At 43.5% G+C, this 20,957-nt stretch overlaps 1 protein-coding gene across 2 annotated transcripts in view; it reads right to left on the reverse strand.

The window, feature by feature from the left end:
• Positions 1 to 20,957, reverse strand: part of LOC139573659 (zinc finger protein ZFPM2-like) — a 139,885-nt gene that overhangs the window by 103,006 nt on the left and 15,922 nt on the right. The window contains exon 2 of one of the 2 annotated variants that reach the window (XM_071397357.1): positions 435 to 593. The exons of the other annotated variant lie outside the window; for it this stretch is intronic. Coding sequence (XP_071253458.1) covers positions 435 to 593 — 159 coding nt within the window. The remainder of the gene's footprint in view (positions 1 to 434; positions 594 to 20,957) is intronic. 2 annotated transcript variants of the gene reach the window in all.

The raw sequence follows: 20,957 nt of genomic DNA on the forward strand, positions 1-20,957 counted from the left end.
AGAGAAAAGCAGTGTTGTGGATGACATCCAGATCAATCCGCTGCTCTAAAGTACATTGTGTGAATCAGATATTAGGAAGGACAGATTCAACCCTGAACACAGAGATGCAGCAGCATTTCTCACATTGTTAAATGTGCTGTCAGACTGCCCTGACTGTGTTCAGGTTTGGTTCTGTGTACCATGCCGTTCAAAGAGTTGGAAAATCTTATCAGTGACATGAATGGGGAGTCAACCATGTTGGTCTACAAAAGACCACTGCAGGGTTCTCAACCACTGCTGCTGTAACTACCATCTTAATAGTACAGTATGTATCCTGTAAGTATTAGGGACAATTATTGAAAACTGGGACCATTTACTGAATCCATATATTTGAATGTCTATGACTGCCATGTGGGTATTATTAAAACTAGGAGAACTAGGAGAATGCAGGTCACCTTTGTTGCAGTAATACTCCATGTCCTCACAGCTCATGTTCTCTGACTCAAACTCTGCTGAGAAGTTCTCCTCTGTGGAGAACTCATCTTTGGCCATGAGCTCGTTCTCCTCCGACACACACTCCTCCTCTTCCCCCAGGGCGCCATCCTCTAGGGGACCTGGACACACACACAAACACACACACACACACACACACACACACACACACACACACACACACACACACACACACACACACACACACACACACACACACACACACACACACACACACACACACACACACACACACACACACACACACACACACACACACACAGTTATTTGATATATACTGTTTAGACATACTGTATAAGACAAGATGGACCCAAGCCAAAACGGAATGTTCTTTGCCAATTAAACAAATACCTACTTAATCTAAACTGGGCATTGAAGAAGTGCATTGTGGATGTTTTGCATCTGAAAGCAACCTGACTTGTAAAATAAATTACAGGTACCGACTGAACCAACCCTCTGAGAGAGAGAAAGAATAAAAGTTCCTCTGTGACTTTTCACTCGAGCATCAGCATGGGAGGTCTAAAGAAAATACTTGTAATAATTTGTTAGCCTTATCAGAAGGTACAATGTTGATTTCCCATTTACAATTCCTGCCCCCAGGTAATACACCAATGCAATCGTAAAGGAGACATTTTTCTGTGTGATTAATTTTCTCCCCCTCTGTGCAATATTATTTCTTTAAATCTAAATGATTTCAGAGTTTTCGCTTGTAGCTGTACATCTCTTCTGGTATTTGCATATTACCATTTTGCTTCAATAAATTGGTGCTGATGGAATTACAGTACTGCAGCCTGAATTGTATTAGTTCAGAAAACATTTCGCCCTGCATCTGAATATTATTAAAATAATACATCTTACACACCTCTCCTCCTCCCCCCAAAATATCTCTAATGTCCCCAGGAAATTAGCATAGCAAAAAATAACTGAATTGATTTAACTTTAAGGTTACTTTGCATTTGAAAAATACACTATTGTCTGTCCCACTGAAACCTGCATCATTATCCTAACTTTTTTTCTCTCCCCCTTTTTTCTGTGTCTGCCTGTTTAAACTGAGAGTAAATAATCATATCAAACGTGGTGTTGTCAGCGGCTGGTAGATACAAACGTTCATCTCTTTCAGTCTGTCACACTTGAGCTTCACTGCAGCCTCTCTATCAGGTGCCATATTGGAGGCTCTGACAGACAGAAAGCTACATATGTACACTACCCTGATATCCTCTCAGCACCTTCCTATGTGTTTGTGCCATTGTAGCAGGGACTAGATCCCCACAGCTTTTAATAAAGCAATAATTTAGTTTTTTTTTAAAACTGGTGTGCCACTCCTGTTTCCCTTTCTTCCCGCGCGGAGCTTCATAAAAGACCCCCTGATCTCCACAAACTGCTTGCTCTTTTCATTAGGCTTCTAAATGACTCCTTTGTAGCAGGCTACATCTGCAGGAGCCCTGGACATGAAACGAATTAGCACACACATCTCTAATAGACACACTATGGAGAGGAGAGAGAGAGACAGAGAGAGAGAGAGAGAGAGACAGAGAGAGAGAGAGACAGAGAGAGAGAGAGAGAGAGAGAGAGAGAGAGAGAGAGAGAGAGAGAGAGAGAGAGAGAGAGAGAGAGAGAGAGAGAGAGAGAGAGAGAGAGAGAGAGAGAGAGAGAGAGAGAGAGAGAGAGAGAGAGAGAGAGAGAGAGAGAGAGAGAGAGAGAGAGAGAGAGGCTGTAAATTAGGATACAGTTTTATGATCTTGTCTGGTGTCTTCTACTGACTCCACCAGGAGTGAAAGAGAGTGAAGCATGAATGGAGTCAATGAGTCTTCTCCGCCATCGCTTCAGATGATATTGAGAGATTCATATCTCCACTATCAAGGGGAGATTGCACGACTGGAGTTAAACCCGTCTGCCTAGGCAATTGAGGACGGTGCGACAGAAGAGGAAAATACCTCTCTTTTCACTGTCTGTATCCGTTTACATTCATTACACAGCTGAAAAGGGGATGTGTGTGTACAACTAAAATATTCTACCTCATTGCAGGGTAAATTAAACACCACTATTTGGCCTTACAAAATACATCTGTAGTTCAATAATACGAGCTGAGAGATTGTCATGGCCAAAGAGAACAGAGATGGGACAGATTAGATAAGATGTAGTGTGCTATAATGGCTCTCTTGTGTTCTCTACTCTAGCAACACAAGTTGTGATGACCAAATAAACTCAAAAATATTACCAAGACAGATGCTTCATGAAACACCAGTGTTTTTGCATAATGTAAAATAAAGTGATATCCAAACATAGTCCGACACATGAAAGAGTTTGGAAGGCTACTTATTGGGGTCTGTGTAGATGACCAACGTTTGAACGCTTCCCTCACATGTTTAGTGTATTATACAGTATTCACAGCATGGAGAGACCTGAAATTATTTCAGAGACAGCGATGATAAGAATAATGACTTTCTAAATGACGAGCACTGCACTCCTAACTCATTTTCTGATAGTGGCATCCCCAGCAATATTTAGTTGTGTACTGTTTAAAACCCTGCCACATTCCCTATGTGACCCACTATGTGGATGTTGTCGGTGTGTTTCTATCAGTGATGTATATAAACCCTGGATTGCTGATGCTATGTATTGGCCAATGAGAGGGTTGGAAGCCACCGGTCGGACATATTGACACTACACTGTAAGAGCAGTCCTACATAGGAATGACTGGAATGCTACAGTATTTCAATTAAATGTATTTAAGTTTTCTTTTTCTTGTAGTGGGGACATTAACATTAGAACTTTCAAAAAATGTGCTATATTTTAAGATTTTTCTTTATATAGTACATATATTATGTTTACCTGACATTATATAATGTAAAAGTATGCATTAAGGTGTCTGTAATAGAATAAACGTGGCAAAAACAAATGCAGACATTAATAAATGCATTTGTATAATTGGTGGGGGAGCGCAGAGATGGAGGCGCGGTTGATTCAAAACAGCATCTGTCAGTCATCTATTGTGTATATAAATCACTGGTTTCTATAGGTGCTGGGGAACACATCAAAGAAATGTGATCCTTTACCCTCTTATCAAACCTACCTCCAGAGTTCAGTAGGACACTGACACCGTCCACCCACTACCAACCTTTCTCTTCCCAACACTACATTTAAGTCATTTAGCAGACGCTCTTATCCAGAGCGACTTACAAATTGGAAAGTTCATACATATTCCTCCTGGTCCCCCCGTGGGGAATGAACCCACAACCCTGGCGTTGCAAGCGCCATGCTCTACCAACTGAGCCACACGGGACCACTAAACAACAACATCACAAAAAATGCCCTTCCTTCTTCTTTGGAAAGCTTATAATCTTCAGTATTGACTCAGACAAACGCCCCATTCCCATAGAAAAATGAAGTAGCACTGCCATACCTTTATCAACCAAACCTGCATGATTGCCATGGTAGTCAGGTATATCTGTGTCCGCTCCAGCCCTGCCAGCCACTGACCATCAGCCCTGACTGTATCCCCCCTATCCATCTAGGTCTGACTGTATCCCCCCTATCCATCTAGGTCTGACTGTATCCCCCCTAACCATCTAGACCTGACTGTATCCCCCCTATCCATCTAGACCTGACTGTATCACCCCTATCCATCTAGGTCTGACTGTATCCCCCCTATCCATCTAGACCTGACTGTATCCCCCCTATCCATCTAGGTCTGACTGTATCCCCCCTATCCATCTAGGTCTGACTGTATCACCCCTATCCATCTAGGTCTGACTGTATCCCCCCTATCCATCTAGGTCTGACTGTATCCCCCCTATCCATCTAGGTCTGACTGTATCACCCCTATCCATCTAGGTCTGACTGTATCACCCCTATCCATCTAGGTCTGACTGTATCCCCCCTATCCATCTAGGTCTGACTGTATCACCCCTATCCATCTAGGTCTGACTGTATCCCCCCTATCCATCTAGGTCTGACTGTATCCCCCCTATCCATCTAGGTCTGACTGTATCCCCCCTAACCATCTAGACCTGACTGTATCCCCCCTATCCATCTAGGTCTGACTGTATCCCCCCTATCCATCTAGGTCTGACTGTATCCCCCCTAACCATCTAGGTCTGACTGTATCCCCCCTATCCATCTAGGTCTGACTGTATCCCCCCTATCCATCTAGGTCTGACTGTATCCCCCCTATCCATCTAGGTCTGACTGTATCCCCCCTATCCATCTAGGTCTGACTGTATCCCCCCTATCCATCTAGGTCTGACTGTATCACCCCTATCCATCTAGGTCTGACTGTATCCCCCCTATCCATCTAGGTCTGACTGTACCACCCCTAACCATCTAGGTCTGACTGTATCCCCCCTATCCATCTAGGTCTGACTGTATCCCCCCTATCCATCTAGGTCTGACTGTATCACCCCTATCCATCTAGACCTGACTGTATCCCCCCTATCCATCTAGGCCTGACTGTATCCCCCCTATCCATCTAGACCTGACTGTATCCCCCCTATCCATCTAGGTCTGACTGTATCCCCCCTAACCATCTAGGTCTGACTGTATCCCCCCTATCCATCTAGGTCTGACTGTATCCCCCCTATCCATCTAGGCCTGACTGTATCCCCCCTAACCATCTAGGTCTGACTGTATCCCCCCTAACCATCTAGGTCTGACTGTATCACCCCTATCCATCTAGGTCTGACTGTATCACCCCTATCCACCTAGGTCTGACTGTACCACCCCTAACCATCTAGGTCTGACTGTATCCCCCCTAACCATCTAGGTCTGACTGTACCACCCCTATCCATCTAGGTCTGACTGTATCACCCCTAACCATCTAGGCCTGACTGTATCCCCCCTAACCATCTAGGCCTGACTGTATCCCCCCTATCTATCTAGGTCAGACTGTATCACCCCTAACCATCTAGACCTGACTGTATCACCCCTAACCATCTAGGCCTGACTGTATCCCCCCTATCTATCTAGGTCAGACTGTATCACCCCTAACCATCTAGACCTGACTGTATCACCCCTAACCATCTAGGCCTGACTGTATCCCCCCTATCCATCTAGGCCTGACTGTATCACCCCTAACCATCTAGACCTGACTGTATCCCCCCTAACCATCTAGGCCTGACTGTATCACCCCTAACCATCTAGACCTGACTGTATCCCCCCTAACCATCTAGGCCTGACTGTATCCCCCCTAACCATCTAGACCTGACTGTATCCCCCCTAACCATCTAGGCCTGACTGTATCCCCCCTAACCATCTAGGCCTGACTGTATCCCCCCTATCCATCTAGGCCTGACTGTATCCCCCCTAACCATCTAGACCTGACTGTATCCCCCCTAACCATCTAGAACTGACTGTATCCCCCCTAACCATCTAGGCCTGACTGTATCCCCCCTATCCATCTAGGTCTGACTGTATCCCCCCTAACCATCTAGGCCTGACTGTATCCCCCATATCCATCTAGGCCTGACTGTATCCCCCCTAACCATCTAGGCCTGACTGTATCCCCCCTAACCATCTAGGCCTGACTGTATCCCCCCTAACCATCTAGGCCTGACTGTATCCCCCCTAACCATCTAGGTCTGACTGTATCCCCCCTATCCATCTAGGTCTGACTGTATCCCCCCTAATCATCTAGGTCTGACTGTATCCCCCCTATCCATCTAGGCCTGACTGTATCCCCCCTATCCATCTAGGTCTGACTGTATCCCCCCTATCCATCTAGGCCTGACTGTATCCCCCCTAACCATCTAGACCTGACTGTATCCCCCCTAACCATCTAGACCTGACTGTATCCCCCCTAACCATCTAGGCCTGACTGTATCCCCCCTAACCATCTAGGTCTGACTGTATCCCCCCTAACCATCTAGGCCTGACTGTATCCCCCCTATCCATCTAGGCCTGACTGTATCCCCCCTAACCATCTAGGCCTGACTGTATCCCCCCTAACCATCTAGGCCTGACTGTATCCCCCCTAACCATCTAGGCCTGACTGTATCCCCCCTAACCATCTAGGCCTGACTGTATCACCCCTAACCATCTAGGTCTGACTGTATCCCCCCTATCCATCTAGGCCTGACTGTATCACCCCTAACCATCTAGGTCTGACTGTATCCCCCCTATCCATCTAGGTCTGACTGTATCCCCCCTAACCATCTAGGCCTGACTGTATCCCCCCTATCCATCTAGACCTGACTGTATCCCCCCTATCCATCTAGGTCTGACTGTATCACCCCTAACCATCTAGGTCTGAATGTTTTTCAACCCAAGGAGGAAACTTCAGCCCAGTTTCAAATACTAACGCAGTCGAGAAGCCACTGCTAATAGTGCTGAGCTGAATGCAGACCTACTGTGATCACAGGGCTTCTTTTGTTCAAGCCATGGCCTCTGTGTGGTAGAAATCAACTGAGCCCCATGGAGCCCTAGACTGATACGGTATTACCCTGTGGAGTCTATATAAACCATCGGCTAATACTCTGACCACAGGCTACTATATGATGAACAGAATATTCATGAGTCAAGCACCTGGGAGCAGAGGTAGCTAGCTATACAGACTATCAGTCGATTTGTTTTCTCCACAGCGCGCGTCAATGAACTCAGCGGACGAAAGGAAAACACGACATAGTTCCCCAAACATTTGAGCGAAGGAATCCAAATAAATTGAGCTCTAAACAAATATCTTAGCCTTGTATGAGTGACTGCTTATTTCATGGCTTGCTTTTTGCAGCCCGTCTGCTTGTGGTTGGGCTGTGATAGCGATACCACCCATTATGAGCCGGCTCCACGGTGTGATGTCTGGATCACAAACCAGGCCTTCTCTATAGCCTCCTAATTAGAAGTCAGGTAATTGAATCTGACGGAACAATGCAGCACATCTCTAGAAGCATGGAAATCATTTTTCTCCCACCTATACAGTTTTTCATCAGAAGGTCCATTGAAAATGGGTCCAAGCTGGCCTGGGGATAAAACATAGCACCTGAGAGAGACTAAACATGAATGCATAATGCCAGCCTAAAACCCAATAGGGCCACTCAGCTCAACCCCTGCCAACTTCCACTGTGACTGGCCCTTTGTGCCAATGCTGATACTTTGCCTTTAGACTTCCAGGTGAACTAATGCACACACCATATGCGCAGACACACACACACGCACACAAGCGCACATGCCGGCAAACGCATTCACACACACACACACCACACACAGACACACACACACACACACACACACACACACACACACGGTAGGCCACTAACTTATGCAGGGGAAATATAGACGTTGCCTCAAGTTACTAAGCTACTGGGTTCTTACCATGGAGATAATGTACACCCCTACTACCAGACACACAGAGATACACACACAGGTAGGATTGAGTCCTAACAAATTCACTCTATCTGATCTGAGAACCAGAAAAAGTATTTTTCTCTGGTCCGGCAGAGAGGAAAAGAGAGAGAGAGGAAGAGAGAGGAAGAGAAAGAGAAAAAGAGAGAGGAAGAGAGAGGAAGAGAGAGAGAGAGAGAGAGAGAGAGAGAGAGAGAGAGAGAGAGAGAGAGAGAGAGAGAGAGAGAGAGAGAACGAGAGAGAAATACTGGGGGCAACATATTCTCTGATGCTCTCTCTTCTCCTATAATGACCTTTGGGATGCAGAGGGCTCTGGCAGCTTAGGAGAAGGCCGGCTGTGTGTGTTACAGGGCTGCACTCATTTAATCCGTGATCACCGTAATAAAATAGATACACCATTTACTCAATTCTTAATGGCTTAATGTGTAACAGCAACCCTCAAAGGGATTCTTCATCTTAAAGTACTTGATTGCATAAAATCTAATAAAAGAGAAGAGCCTGTTCTAACTCTGTGATCAGACTAAATGTGTGGAGCGAATGTTGCAACATCATGCAGTCAAAAGTCATTTACCATCTGTATATTTTACTGTGTCTGTGTGTGAATTCATTTTATTTGTGTATTCAGAACGGTTGGAGAAGTGGTGGAACAGTGGAGACTGATGTGTTCTCAGAGCCGCTGTCTGTGACCGACAATAAGCAATGCTATTGTTTAACTCGATTTTCCGGTTGCTAAGCAATGTAATTTTGGTGATTAGAAATGGCGGCGTTCCTAAATTCGGGCACTTACAATCAACAGTCAACAAACTCACCACCGATACTTGTTTGGGAATTGCGGTGGAAAGAGGGAGAATGTGGGGTTGGGGATTAATCTGAGGCTGGCTGACAACACACGCACGCGCGCGCACACACACACACACACACACACACACACACACACACACACACACACACACACACACACACACACACACACACACACACACACACACACACACACACACACACACACACACACACACACACACACACACACACACACACACACACAGACAGACAGACATCACTCTGTGAGGCTGCAGGATGGCTCCACTGAAGACATGGCAGTGCCTCTCTTGTCAATCATGCCAATGACATCATGTCTAAAAAGGCTCTCAAAGTTTACGACTCTGGGTTTAAGATGGAATCATTGATACGGCAGAGAGAGAGACCCGTTGGCTATGACTGTCTGAGCTATGGTCTTCTATCTGCAGATTCCTCATGGTAGTGGGAAGAGCGTTAACCAAGTACAAACAATGTAATGAATAGCAATCAGCATCAATCTAGTATTTAGATCAGACAAAAGCAGGATGTTGATGGTGTTTGCTGACTTGCATGTTGTTTATCTCACTATTAAAGGGAAATAGCACATTCTTATTTCTTCATCCAATGAATTTGAATTGGAATCGCATGAAAACACACTGGCATTTTACTATCCCATTAAAATGCTGGAGGTACCTCAGAGCAGGCCTGCGGCCTTCGGCTTCTCTGTGGAACTCGTTGCCTGGGTTCATTTTGCTTCACTTTACTCAGGCACCCAACTGGCGACTGACTGCTCTTTCCACTAAAGTCACAAGGTGGTCCTCTATAGCCTCTATTGCACCAATAAAATGGGAAGGGTTAGCTAGCAGACATTAGCTTGTTTTTATAGCCACACACACTTTTCTCTGTGACCTGATCCTAGTCCAATGTTTTTGTTATCAACAAATTCATAATACATAAGTAAAAGGATGTGTGATACACACTTCAAATTAGTCTCCATAAAAAGATGCCACTGCATGTGGCATGTAAAGCCCCAGTCCCAGCAACAGGTTCAATATTTCATGTAATTACTGGTTTCTAAACATATTTATAATGAATGACTTATAGTTCTTGACTGGATCAGTTCCTTGTATAAGTATAAGCATGTTTTTCACTTGAACAATCAAGCCATTGACTCAACCTTCTCCTGGGTGCTGTCATGGCTAAGTGGGGGCATCCATCTTCAGCCACTGTCTCACCAGGAGGACAGTGGTACTGTACGTCTACAGCAGACTCATACTGCTCTATACATCTCTCCTCACCTACTAACTCAAGAGCCATCATTTAATACAGGTAGGACAAACACCATTCAATAACGGTAAGAAATGTAATTTGTTCTAACTGCTAGATGACCTTTGCCTAACCTTTGTAAGAGCGTAGTACTTTATGTCTACAATAGAATCATATTTTCTCTGTCTCTGCTTACTCACGAGTCTGGAAGTACATTATCCAATGACTGTAGGGAATACCATACAGTACAGTATACTCTAAATGCCTCATAACCTGCGTCTCTAACCTCAGAAGTGAAAGGGTAAACCTCTGAGTGTACTGTACACACGGAGTGGACAAAACATTAAGAACACCTGATCTTTCCATGACATAGACTGATCCCTTATTGATGTCACTCATTAAATCCACTTCAATCAGTGTAGATGAAGGGGAGGAGACAGGTTAAAGAAGGTTTTTTAAGCCTTGAGATAACTGAGACATGAATTGTGTATGTGTGCCATTCAGAGGGTCACTCATTAAATCCACTTCAATCAGTGTAGATGAAGGGGAGGAGACAGGTTAAAGAAGGTTTTTTAAGCCTTGAGATAACTGAGACATGAATTGTGTATGTGTGCCATTCAGAGGGTGAATGGACAAGACAACATTTTTAAGTGCCTTTGAACGGGGTATGGTAGTAGGTGCCAGGCGACGGGTTTGTGTCAAGAACATCAACGCTTCTGTTGTTTTTTTTACGCTCAACAGTTTCCTGTGTGTTTCAAGAAGGGTCTACCACCCAATGGACATCTAGCCAACTTGACACAACTGTGGGAAACATTGAAGTCAACATGGGCCAGCATCCATGTGGAATGCCTTCGACACCTTGTAGATTCCATGTTGCGACGAATTCAGGCTGTTCTGAGGTGCAAAGGTGGGTGCAACTCAATATTAGGTAGACGTTCCTAATGTGTGGTATACTCAGTAAAATGTAAAATGTAGTAAAATGTAGTAAAATACCCACCAAGAGTTAAACTGCTTTTGCAACAATCAGCTTCCAGTCAAGAAAAAATCTATTTTTTAAATGTAATGGGGAAGCATTCAGAAAGAAAAAAAAGATTAGTGCATCAAATAATGAAGATAAAATAATATTTTCCCCATCAAGGAATTTCTATGAAATGGATATATCTAAGATGTCAATTTCATTTCAGCACTAAAGGATGGGGGGGTATGCTTTTGCAATAATTTCTTCATTAATTCAATTCTAATTTGCCTCTGGTTCCTATTTTTACTATTGATAGTTCCACTTCTTAATACTGCGGATAAGGGAGAAAAAACATTTCTCCAACTCAGTGGAGACTGAGCCTCAGATAGGATCTAAATATTAACAACGCCAAAAGAAGTGTGAAGTCTGATGAACATTTCAAAAGAACAATTCTTTATGGATCAGCTAAATCTTTTCCACTTTTTAATTAAAAGTAAAGAAAATAGAAGTTAATTATCCTGTAAAGATTAGCTGGTGGGCATCTTTCTGTAAATTAGTTCTAATTAAAAGGAAATTGTCAAATGACATTCAAAGTACTGTCCTTTAAAACAGAGGGAGAGATTGGGATACTCTCTCTCTCTCTTTCTCTCTCTCTCTCTCTCTCTCTCTCTCTCTCTCTCTCTCTCTCTCTCTCTCTCTCTCTCTCTCTCTCTCTCTCGCTCTCTCTCTCTCTCAGCTCCCCTCTAAACCTGGGTTACAGGGCTGTAGCAGCACTCTGAGGAATATGGCTGCTGCAAAGGACCAACTGATTGCACTTACGGTCTGCCTGATCCATCTTTTGGGTGGGTTAGCATGACACGAAAGCAAGCAGACACAATCAAATTCCTTATCGACTTTGAGCTGCCTGCTGTTCCAGGACGAAGTTTGCAGATTTCATGTTGATTTCATCATCCATTGTTTGATTTCACAGGGCTCATTTCTGTCCATTGTACTGACTCAAACAGAACAGTTCCCTGACAAAAGAACCCAACCCATCTGCTCATACTAATGATTCTCTCCTCTCCTCTCCTCTCCTCTCCTCTCCTCTCCTCTCCTCTCCTCTCCTCTCCTCTCCTCTCCTCTCCTCTCCTCTCCTCTCCTCTCCTCTCCTCTCCTCTCCTCTCCTCTCCTCTCCTCTCCTCTCATCTCCTCTCCTGGCCCGAGGGACTGACTGAGGTAGGTTTACACCAATAACCTACATAGATGTCAAAACATACCATGGAACGTCCTGATCACCGTTACTATGTTACTGCGTTAATACCTACCTGATAGCTTTAGCAGTGCAGGTACAGTGATAATGGGGCTGTCCACAATGTCTTATACAACTACTGACAAGTTCCTGATTTTGATTCACATAGCAGCCTACTGTGGTGTCTGAAGAGAGGCACAAATTACACAGAAATGATGACAGCAGAACCATTGAGACATTGTACAGAAGCTATAATTAAACCAGGATGTGTTTTTTAAAATATCCAACTGTAAAATAAGACAATTAGGGATTCAAACAATCAAACAAGAAGGAAATGCTTTACAATGAACAGACAGACAGACAGACAGACAGACAGACAGACAGACAGACAGACAGACAGACAGACAGACAGACAGACAGACAGACAGACAGACAGACAGACAGACAGACAGACAGACAGACAGACAGACAGACAGACAGACAGACAGACAGACAGACAGACAGACAGACAGACAGACAGACAGACAGTGTATGTGTGGAGATGTGTAGATGTGTGGAGTAGCGTGGAGTCTCAGCCTCCTCTCCTCTCATCTCCTCCACAGGGATTGAGTGTTCTCACAGTAAATGGAAGTGGTACAGCTCTGACCTTTAAGCTGAGCCCAGCGGAGTGAAGGCTCTGTCAAAATATTCCTTCAGAAATGACAATCCACCACGCTGGTCTGTAGGCTTGACATGGCAGGGAAGTGGAGAGCCCTAACCTGCTGATCCTGACATTCCAAATGAGAGGATTATCATGCCAACACCACTGCTGCTACAGTCACAGACAACACACCGCCCTCAAGATAATCTGCCATTTTATTCACTCTACAATGTCTAACATCTGATCATGTCAATATGTCAAAAATGAAAAATATGACAAAACAAAATCTGTGTGTAACGCAAAAAATGATGTATTATGATTGTTCATGGTTATTTGTATAACTGTTATTATTATGAGTGTATTATTATTAATAGTATTACTATTTCATTAATAATGTACTTACTACACTAAAAGCAGGAACCATTCCCCTCCTTCAAATCCAGAGAATAATCCTATTGAAAAGACCACCACAATATCACAGCCTCCATTTTCCAAAATGTTTCCGTATTTCAACCAAATGACTAGGTCTCTGTGAGGAAGCCGGTGAGGAACAAAGACAGGCAGTCATAATTCTATCTTGGCGTGTACGGCATGTCAATGGGCACCTTCGTTCTGGAGGGCATTCCCCTGGGCCCTCAGGCTTCAAAATCATGTCCAATTGATGTGGTGCTCTATAGCAGCACGCTGCCATGATGATCAGATTTATTGGAGGTGCGTTATGACAACAGTGATGTTTACACCTGTCTCTCCCAGAAGCTCAAGGTTTGCTTTCTCTAATTTAGAAAATCTACAGTATGCATATGAGTTTGTTGGCAGGGATTTAAATTAGGTCAGATATGGAATAAATCAATAGCAACCCCATATTTACCTCTTCTTCCTCTTCTCTTCTCTCTCTCTCTCTCTCTCTCTCTCTCTCTCTCTCTCTCTCTCTCTCTCTCTCTCTCTCTCTCTCTCTCTCTCTCTCTCTCTCTCTCTCTCTCTCTCTCTCTCTCTCTCTCTCTCTCTCTCTCTCTCTCTCTCTCTCTCTACCCTTCTTTGCTCAGAAGCTTGGCGATGAAGCAGCCTGGCGACTGCAGAAGTGTGATATGTGCAAATCACATTTGCAGATGAGCTTGAAACTCGCTTTTAATATTCAGATATCAGCCATCCCGCACTGGAAGCCCACTAAGACTCAATCCGGGGGGGGGGGGGAGCAAGATCCCCACGTCATTAAGGGAATCGTTATAGCCCGGTTTACGTTTAACATATTCCACATAAAAATGTACAACCAAGTAAAAACATCACCAGTTATCAGGCGATAACAATGCAAATTGTCAAAAGCGCATGAAGATTTTGTCTAAATCCAAAGTCGTCTCTCACGTCTTTCTCATGTCTAGGTTTAACATCCCCAGCTTATTGCTGCTTTCATTTCCTTCTCCTTTTTCCCCCTCTCTGAGAAGTCACATGTCTGTCGAGTCTGACTCTGTGAAAGGTATGTTTGCCACGAGATGCGAGTACACGTGTCTCTATAGCCTGCCAATTGCTCATCAAACACAGCTCTGGGAGGGAAGCTTGGCTGTGGTTTAGGAGGACATCCAACCAGCGATGCAGTGCCACCGGACGAATCAGACTAGCATCCAGCCTCCTGTTTACCCATTTGGTTCAAAATGAACGGCAACAAGAGACCGACCGTTCACCACCAACTGTTCATGAACCAACCGCCTTCTGTAGCCTACAACAGCAGCTCTCAACAACAACAACAACGACGCCACCCAAAGGCTCATCGTTTTCTCTGCTCGCCTCACACCCGTCCTCTTCCTTCGCCATATATCCTCTCTGACACCCGTTTTGTTAAACGCTTGTAGCCCAAACTTTTTCATTGGATGACAGAGAACGTTGCCCCCTGCAATTTCCCCCTAACTCCCTCATTTCCCCGTGTCTTAGCCCCTGTGCCAGATTTGTCTCTGTGCCATTTTAATTACAGGGAGGCAATCTTTATGGTGGTATTCTGCGAGAACACCAATCTGCAGAAAAGGTGATAAGTAGAACTGCTACCCAGCTTTGGTATCAGTAATAAACAGACACTTAATTGAATAATTTGACCCAAGCGGCTGATCCTCTGAAATAGCATGTTGAAAAAATGATTTGGAATATTAAGACAGTTCAAATGTTTTGCATGATGCCTGCAGTACAAAAACATCTGTATCTTTGGCTGGTTGCCCGTGACTCTCCAGTGTGGGCTATGGTGGGGTGTTGAGGAAGGAGATAAGTGAGCTGCTGGTATCCTGGAAGGGTTGAGACATGTGGGGGAGATGGAGGAGCAGTGTGCCTCCCTGCCTAGTGAATCTGGTTCTGGGTCCAGCTACAGCCTCATGGAACTGCCCCCAGCCAGGTGCTCTCCTCTCCTCCACAGCAGTGTCTTAAAGACAATGTCTCCCAGTTGCTTCCTGTTGAAGGATAGCGGTTACAGAATGATGACACAGATTCAACACTGCAGCAGGTTTGTACAAGGCTGTCTTCCTGATAAAAATGAAAACCTCTCCACAGTTCAACACTGATTTGACTGGTAGCATCATTTTGCGGGGAGACTATTTACAGATGCAGCAGAGTTATCAATTGAACAGACACACAATCCGGGTCCAATGTCACTTCTACTCATTATGGTAATAGTTAATACATGCAAATGAAAACATTCCGGCAATTTGATTTCTTTGAAGATAGTTTGCATATTGTCTTGGCCATGAAGATGGAACACTTTCTCTCCCTCAGCTTCAATTTATGCAAGGCTAGTTAGTTCATTTTTATCAGGTCCCAGTTCATTTCTAGGGCTACTGGAATGAGTTCTCCCCCTCACTACTTAACTCATTAGGATTCAGGTACCATAAGCAGATTTTTCACGCAATTGGTGTTTTTCTTAATTAAGAAACAAATGAATTCTCCCCAGCAAAATAGATGGAACACCAGGATAGGGTGCCAGGGGCCAGATGCAGTGTGGCTTAATTAGAAGTCACTCTATTGTCTGAGCTTTTTTTTAATGAACCTCCAATCTAAATGGATATCAAAAAACCTTCTAGTAGAAAAATAATACCGTCCATTTAAAATAATACGAAAATAAAAGACAATGAAAGAGAGATACAGCACCGGGCTCACACCTACAGTTCAGAGAACACGGTGCCCTTGTCACCTCTGGATGAGGCTCATTTAAATGTCTCGATCCCTTACGCTCCTCTCTGCTCTGTTCTGCTCCACAGCCCCTCCAGCTATGTCTAGTATTGTGCCAAGCCTACACAGCAATGCTCGTTTCAACTTCTCATCAAAGGTGTCGGTTCCATTAGCCTGTGGATAGGTATCAACTAACTACTTCTGAAAGAGTTGAAGCTGTCAATTTTCTCTCGTAGTAGAAACAATTTAGTTGGTGTTGATAATTATCATACTGGAATCATTTTCGATGCAGCAATATAACTTTCCTGTTAGATAGTTCAAGGTGTTCCTCTATACATTTTAACATTTAGGAGTGATATTAACAATATTGCATTTTGATGTCTCCTGAGATGAAACAACAATTCATGAGGCAAAACCCGTTCTAAAGGGAGAACAAAAGAAAAACTTCAGTTCCGTTTTGATGCGTTTTTGAAAGAGAAGAACTTGTGTGAAGCAAAATCATTTAGGTCAGCTTGCTGCTGCTGCCTGTGTTGGGGTGGGTGACTGAAGGCGATAGCATCGGGGCTGTTTTGACTGAAATAAAAACCACAGCATGTCCACATGTTCTGCCAAAGCCATCAGTTCTTATTCAGACGGCATGGCTTAGAAGCTCCCCGAGGACAGCCCAGTGCCCACTGATACGGGCCCAGGAACCGTCCATCTTGTCCAGGCCAAGTATCCCCGTGCCCAAGGGCTGTGCCATCAATGCCACAACTAGCGCCAAGACTGGATCCAACCCAGGCCCTGCAATCCATTTCAAAGGATTTTTTATGGATCAGGTATGCAGTGTGATTTCCCTTTCCCTTTGTAATGCAGCGTGTCAAAGGTGAGCTAGGCCGACTTTTAAGTCATATAGTCGTTGTTTTGCGTTTCATTTGGGTAGAGAACACATAATTGATTTCAGAGTTTCCAAATGTCATGTTGGAAGAGATTAGGTGGAACGAAAAACTGCCCTGAAATCAACTGGCATATATGGGTGAGTTGATTCAGAAGAAGGTATCCTCCACTATTGACGCTTTGATCATTAAGAAGGTAGTCATTCATCTAGAGCTAAACAAGTATTACGAGAGCTTCTCTGACCAATAGAATGGCCAGGGGAATGTGTGTGCTGTGTACTACCTTCTCCATTACTAGAGGAACACAATCACACTGGAGGGTGATTTAAGACAACCCCCATTTTAACATTGCATTCTTATTACTTTTAGAATGAGTTTAAAAGATGTGTAAAAACCTGTTTACCGCAGCATGCATCCATGCATAGAGTTTACAGAAATTTTGTTGTTTCTATGTTAATTATTTGCATATTAATTCCAGTATAGAGTTCAGACAGTGCAAACTGATCTGTTAAAGGAAGTTACTTCCTCCCCTATTAAAAAGTCATGTTTTAAACACCTCTACTTATCCTCAAAATTACCATAATCCCTGCGATGCTCACCCATGTGCTTTCTCTCTTTTTTTTACAGCATTACTTGTTTATTTATCTCTCTGAATGAGATTAGAGAAACAGATTATAGTGCAGACCCATGAATAGCCATCAAAGACTGCTACAGGATAATGTAAGTCTCTCACTGATCTGTCTGTCTGTCTGTCTGTCTGTCTGTCTGTCTGTCTGTCTGTCTGTCTGTCTGTCTGTCTGTCTGTCTGTCTGTCTGTCTGTCTGTCTGTCTGTCTGTCTGTCTGTCTGTCTGTCTGTCTGTCTGTCTGTCGAGTAGCAGAACAATACATGTTGCTCCATCTACTCTACATAGTATGACAGCAATGACACACAATCCTCCGGGACAGACAGACACACTGCAGGTTAACATACCAATGTAATATACGCTAGTACATTACCACTGTCTTGTCCTCTAATGCTACAACATTATCTTGGATCCCAAGGAGGACGTGCTAGAGAAACCCTCAGTACAATACAATGACATCAGTAACCTAGTTGCATAAGCCTAGTGATAGTATACCAAGGCAGGCGCAGTCTGCTTGACAGCTCACAATAAAATTGGTGGACCGGAAGTATAGATGAATTATATGGATTATTAAAATGAGGTTAATATGTCAACTAACTGTGAACACCGAACATGCCAAATGCATGACGACGTACGCTTACTCCACACAAACATTCACTCCAGTATGACACCTTCTCTTCCCACTGATTTACAAACACACCTTTTGACAACTGAATTGTTACAAGCGTTCTGTCTAACGTTGAAACGAACGTCTCAAATAGGAAGTCATCTGACCAATTACCGTTGGCAGGACGGAGAGGCCTGTCATAGTGATTATTCATGAAGAGTAACAGCACTGACTTTCATGCCAAAAAGAATATCGAGTTAAAAACACACCAAAGACAAAAACTGACATTAGCCACAGTTTTGACAAACAGTGGAAACTAAAAGTTAGTGAGGAGTAAGGCAGATTTTCCTGTGGCTGCATGGATCTTGGGGCGGATGGTTGGTTGGTTGCCTAATTATTTATCCTACTGGCTTTATGGCTCTCATTAATTTCCCCTCTCTTTACCTTCCATTGAAAGTCTGAATTCAACCTGCATCTGGTGCAGATAACGACCATGCGGCCGGAGTCTACGCAGTCTCCTCCCCTCCCCTCACCCACACCTTCACAAGAGAAAAGGAGCGCTCTTTCATAGAGACTCACAGGATAATGGTGTTAGAAATAGGCCAGCCACTTTGTGGCGCGCTTTAAAAAAAATAGCCAGTGGAATTTGTTGAGCTGCATGTATCTCTTCATTCAGTGGAATCTACAGCGCCTTCAGAAAGAATTCATACCCCCTGACATATTCAACATTTTGTTGTGTTACAGCCTGACATTCAAAATGGATTAAATACATATTTTTTTCTCACCAATCTGCACACAATACCCCATAATGACAAAGTCTTTCTAAGTCTCTAAGAGCTTTGCACACCTGGTTGGAACCATATTTGCCAATTTTTTTTATTTTTTATTCTTCAAGCTCTGTCAAATTGGTTGTTGATCATTGCTAAAAAGCCATTTTTAAGTCTTACAATAGATTTTCAATCTCCCAGTGTCTGGTGGAAAGCAGACTGAAGCAGGTTTTCCTCTAGGATTTTTTTATCCTGAAAAACTCTCCGGTCCTTAACGATTACAAGCATACCCATAACATGATGCAGTCACCACTATGATTCAAAATATGGATAGTGGTACTCAGTAATGTGTTGTATTGGATTTGCACCAAACATAACACTGTATTCAGGACAAAAAGTGAATTGCTTTGACAAATTTTTTGTAATATTACATTAGTGCTTTGTTGCAAACAGGATGCATGTTTTGTAATATTTTTATTCTGTACAGGCTTCCTTCTTTTCACTCTGTCAATTATGTTAGTGTTGTTGAGTAACTACAATGTTGTTGATCCATCCCCAGTTTTCTCCTATCACAGCCATTAAACTCTGTACCTGTTTTAAAGTCACCGTTGGCCTCATGGTGAAATCGCTGAGCAGTTTACTTCCTCTCCCTGGCAACTGAGTTACGGAGGACGCCTGTATTTTGTAGTGACTGGGTGTATTGATTCACCATCCAAAGTGTCATTAATAACTTCAACATGCTCAAAGGGATGCTCAATGTCTGCTTTATATATTTTTACCCATACGTAACCTAATAGGTATCCTTCTTTGCGCGGCTTTGGAAAATCTTTGCGCGGCTTTGGAAAACTACCTTTCAGATAATTGTATATGTGGGGTACAGAGATGAGTTAGTCTTTCAACTTATTATGTGACTTGTTAAGCAAATGTTTACTCCTGAACTTATTTAGGCTTGCCATAACAAATGGGTTGAATACTTACTGACTCAAGACATTTCAGCTTTTTTAGAAACAAATAAAAAACATTATTCCACTTTGACATTATGGCACATAGTCTGTAGACCACTGACAACTCAATTTTATCCATTTTAAATTCAGGCTGTAGGCCAAGGTGCGAATACTTTCTGAAGGCACTGTATGGCAAGCTTACTGTATCACACTGCAAAGACATTGTAACAGAAAAATAACAAGTTGGAGAGAGGGAGAGAGGTAGGGTGAGATGGAGAGTCATGGACATCATTGAACAACTCAGCAGTCACTGATTTCTATTTTAGCGCGATCACACACACACAAACACATTTTAAATAAAACATTTTTTAAAGAGGCTGCTGTCAGAGATTTTGGGAAGATGGCTGTCTCCCAGGCCTGTGGTGTAGTACTAAGATCACACCCCAGCAGGGATAGGGAGATCTGGGACAGCAGGGCTGTAATAGGGGCATCTGTCCTTCCCTCCTGTCCCCAATCTGGAACCCTACTCTGCTCCTCTCTGCTCTGCTCCACCAGACTCACCTTAGGCCAACACGGACAACAACCCTGACCTGCATGCTATTAATTTACAAACCACTAACTAAACGACCAATTGGAGCTGTTCCTCCAGCCGAGGAGCCAAGAAGCAAAGTGAATTGATAGAGATGCTTTCACCGCCCGATCGGTCACACTTTCAAACCAGCAGAGACACAGTGGGAAAGAATTGGTGAAAAGCAAATACTGTACAGTCAGGGAGTAGGACTTCAAAAGGCAGTTAGACGGCACAGACTACATAGACAGTAGAACGCTGCATAATACACAACACAGAAAAGGTTTAAAGAACTCTGGGTGATTGCTTTCAAGTTTGTCTTTACAGGGGAAGCTGGGCCATTCATTTCTCTATTTTGCAATGCAAAGGAAAATAAATATTGCAGTCTTTGATGGCTCCTGAATTTGTACAGTTCTCAGCGTATCAGGCAGACATTGTCTTTCTTGTGCTTTTCACTCCATATGTTATGCCTTGGGCCAACTGACAGAGATATCTGTCAGACGTGGAAAACTCCCAAACTCCCAAAAAATCCAAGACGTAGGCTACATTTGCATTCAATTCAACGAATGTTTCACGTCATTGTGCACTGTTGCATGAGGCTCGTCAACTGTCTTTTTCTCTTCTCTATAAATATATACAATAGCCAAAGTCAAATGTATATTAATATTACTAATGAATTTAATTGAAAATAAGTGTTATGCTGGTGAATGAGGA

Source organism: Salvelinus alpinus, chromosome 4, assembly GCF_045679555.1.
Source record: "Salvelinus alpinus chromosome 4, SLU_Salpinus.1, whole genome shotgun sequence".
Lineage (NCBI taxonomy): Eukaryota > Metazoa > Chordata > Actinopteri > Salmoniformes > Salmonidae > Salvelinus > Salvelinus alpinus.